The sequence below is a fragment of the Capsicum annuum genome, chromosome 10 (assembly GCF_002878395.1).
Source record: "Capsicum annuum cultivar UCD-10X-F1 chromosome 10, UCD10Xv1.1, whole genome shotgun sequence".
NCBI classification, from domain to species: domain Eukaryota; kingdom Viridiplantae; phylum Streptophyta; class Magnoliopsida; order Solanales; family Solanaceae; genus Capsicum; species Capsicum annuum.
In genome coordinates, this window is record NC_061120.1 from 2,399,526 (window position 1) to 2,409,140 (window position 9,615).

General features: G+C 35.6%; 1 protein-coding gene across 1 annotated transcript; it reads right to left on the reverse strand.

Moving 5' to 3' along the window:
- Positions 1–2,553: 2,553 nt before the first annotated feature.
- Positions 2,554–9,105, reverse strand: LOC107845458 (ubiquitin-conjugating enzyme E2 36). Its single transcript, XM_016689799.2, has 8 exons — positions 8,934–9,105; positions 7,914–7,941; positions 6,386–6,472; positions 5,567–5,625; positions 3,691–3,732; positions 3,537–3,610; positions 2,968–3,065; positions 2,554–2,851 (listed from the first exon to the last, which is right to left on the reverse strand). Exons 1-8 carry the CDS (start codon positions 8,967–8,969, stop codon positions 2,814–2,816), a joined length of 462 nt encoding a protein of 153 aa, XP_016545285.1. The 5' UTR covers positions 8,970–9,105; the 3' UTR covers positions 2,554–2,813.
- Positions 9,106–9,615: the final 510 nt, after the last annotated feature.

Here is a 9,615-nt window from a genome sequence, read left to right on the forward strand (position 1 = left end):
CTGAGCTCCTAATCATATAATAACAATTTTATCAATAACGCGTAGAGGCTATTTACACGGTTTAAACCACCGAGTCCCTAATCGTATAACAACTTTACCAATTACGCCGAGAGGCTATTCACACGGCTCGAACTGCTGAGCTCCTAATCGTACAATAACTTTATCAATTACACCGAGAGGCTATTTACACGGCTCGAACCGCTGAGCTCTTAATCGTATAACAACAATTTTATCGATTACGCCGAGAGTCTATTTATACGACTTAAACCACTGAGCTCCTAATCATATAACAACAACTTTATCAATTACATCGCGAGACTATTTACACGGCCTGAGCCACTGAGCTCTTAATCGTATAACAAAAACTTTATCAATTACGCCGAGAGGCTGTTTACACAGCTTGAACAATTGAAGCTATTTACACGACTTGAACCACTAAGCTCCTAGTCGTATAACAATAACTTTATCAATTACATCGTGAGACTATTTACACTGCCTGAACCACTGAGTTCCTAATCATACAACAATAATAACTTTATCAATTACTCTAAGACTCCGCCTTGTAGAAACAACCCCACCCCACCCACACACCAAAAAAAATAATGATGAGTCAATGGGATCAGATAATAATTTAATATTGTATCCATTATAGACCTACCTATTTATCTATGGTACTTATTACTACTACTACTAATATTGACATGGATGAGTCATGTCAATAGCTACTAATCCCAATGCTCTATTCTTATTCCTCTTTGGTCATTTGTCTCTATTGCTATCACAACAATTTTCAAGGCACAGTGACCACTTAGCAAAATCTTGATGGGGCATGACACAGATACATCACTAAAATTTGACTAACAATTTATTAATCCCTCCGTTTCAGAATAATTGAATTGTTGGAGTATTTATTGGTATTCCAAAATAAGTGAATCGTTAAAGTTTTTCCAAAATTACACTTATAATTTGACAAGCAAAAGAGACTGCAGCCAATAGCATTACCGAGGTCAGCTTTTTTTTTTTTTTTGGGTAAAAGAGACTTCAAGGGTAAAAATGAAAATTTATGCCTTTGATGTTTTTTTCTTAATCTATGTGTCAAAATCCAACAATTTATTTATTTTGAAACAGAGGAAGTATCTTGTATGGATTCATAAATGATGAATAATAGAGTGTATGCTAATGTTACCTCTATTTATGCGAGGCTTAATAAGATTCGGTGGTCAATTTATCTAAATTTTGTTTGTTTCACCGTATGATGCTCTCTTCTGTTCACTTTTACTTATCATATTTTGCTTCTTAGGAGTTCATTTGATTAATTTTTAGAGCTAAGTCGAAGTAGATTAATCTGATATTTCAAAATTAAAATAGATATATTTGAAAAATCCTATGTCGTGCAATTTTTCATATTAATATAATGAAAATTCATGTCAAAATATCTATCAAAATCTAGATAATTTGACGGCCGTGAAGCAAAACAAATAAAAGTGAACGAAAAAAGTATTTGTCTTTAATTTATATGATAATTCAAGGATAAATAATTCCTATTTTGACAACACTTAAATTCCTGGGGCGAAGCTACGCTTGGGGAAGGGGTTCATCCGAATCCCCTTTGAAGAAAAATTATACTATATATATATAGTGAAAATTAATTTTTTTTTGTACATATAATATATCTTGAACCCCTTCGATTTGATCATATGTTTCCTGTCTCCGCCACTGTTTCGTTTCAACCTTTCAAGTGGTATGTTTAAGAAAAAATTAAAAAATATTTTAATAAATTTAATATAACTTTAATTTTAAATCACAAAATTTAACAGTCCTTTCTATTTTCTTAAATTTTATGCAAAGTTAAAATAAGTTATTTTTTTTAAAACGAAGAGAGTAGAACTTAATATTTGGCCTATGGAAAAGGCCATATGAATAACTCACAAAGGTAAATAGAATGAGTCAGAATCTCATTTTGAAGTACTGCTTTGTTTGTCGATTTACCTATAATCATAGTACTCTATGGGTATTTTATTTCTTTTATTATCTAGTGGTACTTTACTATATTCTATCGTTTGTTTTTATGTTCTCTACCGGGTATAATGTTATTTATCATGAGCCAGGGATCCATCGAAAGCAATCTCTCTGCTTTATCTGAGGTAATAATACGAACTGCATAACCTTTACCCTCTCTACTTTATTCTTAGCTGTTTGTTCGGAAAGAATCTCGCTACCCAAACAAGATAGGGGTATGCGTCTACGTACAAACTACTCTTCTCAGACCTCGCTCACTTGTGGAATAGTCGTAGTTTTGAGGTTCTTATTGAGTTCCCCAATAGATGATCATGGTCGACGAAAAAGAGTTTGTTACTGCAGGAATATACCAACGCCAGAAACCTAAGTTGCGCGGACTCTTCACTTTTGATGCAACATCCGTGTCGCACTCTCCAAAAATTCACTACTTTTGGAGTATCCGACACGCACCCATTTGACATTTTTGAAGAGTCCGAGCAACATAGCCAGAAACAACCTGCAATCTATGTAAATTCATGACTGACTCACAGTCCACAACAAATGTTAGCCTTCCAATTCAGTGTTCTGTGAGATAATTCTTCTGGTCTCAAAGTGAAAGACCGATTCAACTCTGAAAAAGCAAAGGTGCAACGTTTTAATTATACAATTTCGAGGACAGGGAAACAATTATAGATGGTAAGTCGAAGCATTCAGCTTTCGGTCCTCCCAAGTCCCGTTCTGATTAGACAGTGAATTACAATGGCATTCCACAGATTTTTCGCTTTTTTCTTTGTCAAAATCACTTAATAATGCCTTCAGGCACCACTAGCATAAAGACGCGTCCATTCTTTAGCTGCACGATTGAAGAAAGAAAACCGAATCAAGGACTAATTGGCAGTGTAAACTATTGTATTGACACCAAGTTGCCTTCGATTTTAGACTCTGTAAATGAGACGCCTTTATAATTACCTGTTTCAACAGCTTCAGCCTCATTTGACTTCCAGTGCTTCGCGATGTTCTCCGAAAGTGGATCATCTGGATTTGGAGCACTCAAAAGTGCTTGAATGCTGAAAAAGGAACAACCATATTGTTAACTTCTACCGTGGACGCAAATTAGGTTAGAGGGCTAGTGCGTGTGGGTGAGTCGTAGTCAGTAGATAAGGGTGCTTGGCTGTAGTAGCCATGCTAGTAGTCGTAGGGTTTTGCTCGTAGGTTGGAGTTTCTAGTTAAGAGGGTTTGGGTGAGTTTCTACTCTATGGGAGTCTTATTTCTGTTATTTCAACTTGTTTCATGTGTTATTACGGCTTTGTTTACTGTCGATTTTGTCCTGAGCTGGGGGTCTATCGGAAAAAGCCTCTCTACTTCTTCGGAGGTAATGGTATGGACTGCGTATACTTTACCTTCCCCAGACCCCACTATGTAAAAATACACTTGGCATGTCGTCGTTGTTGTTTTGTTTTAAATTCATTAGATCCTCGGGAACAGTGCTCCAGAAATATGTGAAAAATATTATCCAAGAATACTGTGATATTTAATACCTCAAGAGAACGGTACGAATCTGAAGAGCAGGGCTCCACTTGTCTTTGAGAATATCGAGGCATATCCTTCCAAGCTTCATAATAACGGCAAACATAAGAGAGGCAGCTTGCGACTTAAAATTATGTAAAAACAGAATGGAATAACAGAACAAACCTTATCAATATTCGGATGGTAGATTTTGGTGAGGAATCGAACCTGTTAATAGTATGCAACTTGATCAATGACTGAATTAACATCAGCAACACAAAGAGCACAAAATTCACGTTTTAATTTGCAATGCAAGGACACACACGAGCATATAATCTCTATAACCAATATGTGATCAATGCTACATGCTGCATATAGGTAAAAGACCGCGAACCATTAAGAAAGGAGCAAGCCTCATGCAAAAGACCATGAAAGATGAGGTCAACGAAGCTTCGTATCTAGAAAACTCAGAATGTGCAAACCACTTCCGGAAGAAGGCATTAGTTTTGTAGGTCTAGAGTCTTTCTACCAGTATGAATCCTGCATTACTTTTGTCTATGAACACACCCAAGCACTTGTGGGCAAGCAACATAGGGCATCGTAGAAGAGAAAGTTGTATGAGGTTCTTTATCTTTGATCATCCAACTGCTCCTAATTAAATCTATAGTAAGTCTCCGGCGCCCCATCCCCCACCATTCTCTTGTCGTACAAGAGGAGATCCCCCAACAAGGGAATGTTTACGTTCAGTCGTTCACTATGCCCCCCTTATTCCCCACATGATATGGCGCCCTAGGGCTGTCTCGCGAAGTTATTCAATCCGAACCTTAGCATCTACTCTCTCTGAGAGGATGAAACACGCCTTCGCTATTGCAAGCATATAGAAATCGAAGAGCTATGGCTCAGCTGCTTCGCGTATTACCCTGTATTGCCCGAAGGGGGCATGCTGCAAGAGCATAGGTGAGTGATACGCAAACGAGCCGTGCCCGAAAGGCAGCTCAGCAGTGTGGTTGCCGGTACTTCGACTGCCTTGTATCAGGTGAAGATAGGGGCCTAAGATGTACTCAATGTGTCCACATTATAGCCCCGTGTATACCCCATACACGCCCTTCAATCGATTGATGCATAATTATCTAACACCTAAATGACCAGCTTACACCATAAACACTATTCTTATGTTTCTTCCCACAATTTTCATTTTTCTTAACAAATCAAAGCTACGATATATCTTTATTGCTGTTCACCGTTCATCTACTCTACCGAAACTGTATCATGGTTGCAACTCAGTCTCCAGTATAGCAAATTCAAGAGATGCTTATAAGATAATATGAGCCAAACTGAAAAAGCATCTGCAGAGTTCATGATATACTATCATCTTAGGAATTCAAACCCGCTAATACGAAAAATGCCTGAATTAACACTTCCATCATGAACATGATAGTCGTTAAAAGTTGTGTAACGAACTCAAAAAGTCAACCATGGCAAATATCAAATATTACAAATTCTAAGCCTGTGCATATACTTCAACTGAACATTTACGCATTCGTACATAATGTATGATGATTGAGATGGTAAAAGTAATGGAAAATAAAAAGTTTTAGATGTTAATCAAAGAATGTAACGAGGCACATCAGAAATTTCTTAATGGCAAGGCACAAGTCAAGACACCAGCCATCAGACTATAACTTCTAATGATATCTCACAGCCGGATTAGAGATAGGAAATCCAAGAAATATAAGGCGGTTGCAGTTAATGGTTCCGGACAAATAAGTCAAATCAAATAGTATCTGGTCTGAACTTTGAGGCACAATATAAGAAAATATCACTCAATACAAACGCAAGCAATATAATTCTTGAAAACTAAGTTGCTCGGCTCTCCAAAAATGTTGCCGCACCCGTGTCGGATCCTTCAAAAATACGCTATTTTTGGAGGATCCGACACGCACCCGTAGACATTTTTGAAAAGTCCGAGCAGCTTAGCTTGAAAATGCAATTAGAAAAGCCTGTCAGAGATTCTGAGCATCTGTTGAAACTTGCCATAACATCCATTAAAGGGTTCAAATACCTTTGGCGCAGCCATTGGGTACTCTTCAGGCAAAAAGAGTTCCAGTTTGAAAACACCTCCTACACAAAAGCGGGAAGCAGTGGAATTAAGCGACAAAGATTACAGCAGAACAAAACTACAACAGGTAGAAAGATATATGTCATTTAAAGTATAATACTAACATATCATGTATGGTCCAGCAATAAAGGTCAACCAGTTGAAGTAAAAGAAAATTAGCACGTATGAATATCAAAGCAAACAGGGAAGGCCACGATAGATGTCTTTCTCTAAATGTCATTCATTACCAACACATTTCTACTAGAATTATAATCAAAAAATTGTAAAAGGGCATCTAGCTTTCCGCTATGCTGTAGCCAGAAATACGTTCAGATATACATAACAAGCATGCGCACAAAGATAATGAAACTATGGTGGTTGAGACAACTTTAACTTACATACTATATTAACTTGACAAACGCAACCCAAATGCTACTGTTATTGCAGTCAGCTAGTTAAGTTCATTTCAACTAGCAGGATTAATTCGTCAGCAACACCAGCTGATTTCATGTTCCATTTATCTTTTTTACGTCAAACTGATCCACAACAAGAGCTGCCAAAGCCAGATATAACTCGGATGATCCCAACGACAAAAAAAGAGGGACCAGGCAGGTAAATGAAAGTTGGGGTGTGAAGCAGGAAACGAGAACTAGCAAAGAATCTTACCAAGAACTATGTACACATGAAGAACCAATTCAAGAGAAAGGACACACTTTATTCAACGTGAAGCACAATAGCAACATAGACTTTCATTTACTTAGCATAATTGATTGCGCAAATTACCTTCATAAGGAGACTGTGTTGGACCAAGAATCATGACATTAAAATATCGCATATTTTCTTCCGAGGGAGAAGCACTTATTCCTGGGGCTGCAATCAAAGTTAAACCACACAAAAAACATTTAAAACTCTCTTAACAAGATAGGTCGTGAATCAACCAAAACCACAATCCAATGAACAGTCTCACTATAAGCTCCAAGGGGCATAAATATTTGCCCATACCAAAATGAACAAACAAAATCATGTCAACGTTACTTCGAAATTCAGTAAAAGACACAAAAATGCACCTTGGGTGAACGGAGAAGAGAAATACGTTCATGTAGTTAATGACGAAAAATGCTTCAAAGAGCCAAAAATTGTATCTTGGGTGAAAGAAAGGATAGAAAAGGCTCATGTAGTTAAAAGAAATGACTTTAATGCTTCAACGAGCTCAAAATTACATCTAAGGTGACTGGAGAGGAGAGAAAAGGCTCATGCAGTTTTAAAAATGTTTTTAGTGCTTCAAGCTGATATCTTTGTTGTAATACTTTCTAAACACAAATTTCTGAGATGAAGTCGAGAATCTATTGGCATAAATTATTAAACAACAAGAGTGTTACAGTTTTTACCCTGATTTTCTTACTTAATTTGAATTTGAATTTTCTATTGAAGGAAAGTCAACTAATAAGGAAAGCAGTATCTTTTTCGAATTCCTGACTCCGCAACTGACAATAACTAAATCCCTAACTAGCTGAGTACAGTGCTATACAACGACAAACCCAGTATATTCCCACATAGTGGTGTCTGGGGAGGGTAAAATGTACGCAGTCCATACCACTACCCCGAAGAAGTAGAGAGGCTGTTTTGATAGACCCCCGGCTCAAGACAAAAAGACAGTAATCAAAGTAATCATAAATCATGAAACAAGAAGAAAACCCAGATGAACAATACTCACAAAGCAATATTATACACAAACAAACCAAAGGCACTGGGAGCTCTACCCTATGCACAAGGCCCTAAGACTACTAGCGAAGCTACACCACAGCACTCCTAACTACTGCCTAAGACTCATCCACACGCACTAGCCCTCTATCCTAATATGCGTCCTCCAAACCTTTCTATCTAGGATCATGTCCACAGTAAGCTGTAACTGCTCCATGTCACGTCTAATTACCTCTCTCCAATATTTCTTCGGCCTCCCCCTACCCCGCCTGAAACCCTCCAAGGACAACCTCTCACACCTATGAACTGGGGCAACAGTGCCCCTCCTCATCACATGCCCAAACCATCTCAACCTCACTTCCCGCATCTTGTCCTCCACCGACACCACTCTCACCTTCTCCCGAATAGTCTCATTCCTCACTCCGTCACTCCTAGTAAGTCCGCACATCCACCGCAACATCCTAGTACAGCGCTATACAAATCAACTATATCCTACATTCATTTCATTTAGCTCTAACTCCGGCAATTTCATTCCAATATTCAATAATTTCACTTCTAATTAAAACAATCAAAAAAAAAAAACATAGCTTCCACAGAGATATATATTTACCAGGTTCACTTAGTAGACGTTGCGTTTCCTGTAAAATCGCCAAAAAACAAAACATAATCAAAATCACCAAACATTCAAACTAAATCAAAGTAAAAATCAAAATCATCAAAGATTCAAGCTAAATCAAAGTAAAATCAAAATCATCAAAGATTCAAGCTAAATCAAAGTAAAATCAAAATCATCAAAAATTCAATCTAAATCAAAGTAAAAAATCAAAATAATCAAAATTCAAACTAACTCGAGCTCAAAATCAAAATAATCAACAAATTAAATCGAACTCAAAATCAAAGTAATCAAATTCAAACGAAACTCAAAATCAAAATAATCAACAAACTAAATCGAGTTCATAATCAAAATTCAAACTAAACTCAAAATCAAAATAATCAAAAATCAAACTAACTCGAGCTCAAAATCAAAATAATCAAAATTCAAACCAAACTCAAAATCAAAATAATCAACAAACAAAATCGAGCTCAAAATAATCAAATTTCAAACTCAAAGTCAAAATAATCAAAGTTCATGAGTAAACTCATAATCAAAATAATCAAATTCAAACTAAATTCAAAAGGAAAATAATCAACAAACAAAATTGAGCTCAAAATCAAAATAATCAACATTCAAACTTAAATCGACCTCAAAATCAAAATAATCAACAAATTAAATCGAACACATAATCAAAATTCAAACTAAACTCAAAATCAAAGTAATCAAAATTCAAACTAAACTCAAAATCAAAATAATCACCAACCTAAATTGAGCTCAAAATCAAAATCACACAAAAAATCAAACCAAATCGAGCACAAAATCAAAATAATCAACAAATTAAATTGAACTCAAAATCAAAACAATCAACAAACTAAATCGAGCTCAAAATCAAAATCACAAAAAAATCAAACTAAAAAAAATTAAATTCAAACTAAATCAAACACAGTACATTAAAACCCTAAACAATGATCAAACACGAAATCCAAAAATTCTACAAAAGCTATACAATGGATCGAACAAAGCTCGAAATTTCACCTTAATAATTCTTCGAGGAAGATTGCTGTTCGCCATTGAAAATTGAATCGATTGGATTATTTTTTTTTAGAGAGAGAAAGTAGAAAATGGATTTTGACAGATTTTTCACTCTCTCTCTCTCTAATAGGGTTCCATTCAATTTCTCCTTTTTTTTGCCTTTTATATTAAATTGTTGTTAAAAAAAAATATTATTAACATATATATATATATATTGTAAATAAGTTATTTATGGATATTCACGTAATAATCATACTTTCACATACTACACCTATTACACATAGTATTGTAGGGTGTATAATTTTGTGAATGTATTTTTACATAGTACACTTTTTCCACATACTATTTGCCTATAAAAGGCACTTCATTGTACATTTTTTCAGAATATTTATTTACAACACATTATCAGCACAAGCCCTTATAAGAATATGAAAATTCCCCAATCATTAATTGAATTCAAAATAAATTACGATGATATATGTCTTATAGATAGTGCTATCACACATACTATTCTAAAAGATAAGAAATATTTCTCTTATTTGGTGATGAAAGAAGCCAATGTTAATATTATATGTGGTAGTACAAGATTAACTGAAAGCTCCGGAAAAGCTAACTTATTATTTCTCGGAGGAACAAATTTGATGATTGATGAAGCATTATATTGTAGTAAGTCTCAAAGAAACTT

What these genes read in the sequence shown, in the direction of transcription:
- LOC107845458 (XM_016689799.2), bottom strand. Translation starts at nt 8,969, where the DNA reads ATGGCGAACAGCAATCTTCCTCGAAGAATTATTAAG. An exon ending in ACGTCTACTAAGTGAACCTG is followed by an intron (nt 6,473 to 7,913) that starts GTAAATATATAT and finishes CTTTGATTGCAG; the next exon opens with CCCCAGGAATAAGTGCTTCT. An exon ending in ACCATCCGAATATTGATAAG is followed by an intron (nt 3,611 to 3,690) that starts GTTTGTTCTGTT and finishes GTTATTATGAAG; the next exon opens with CTTGGAAGGATATGCCTCGA.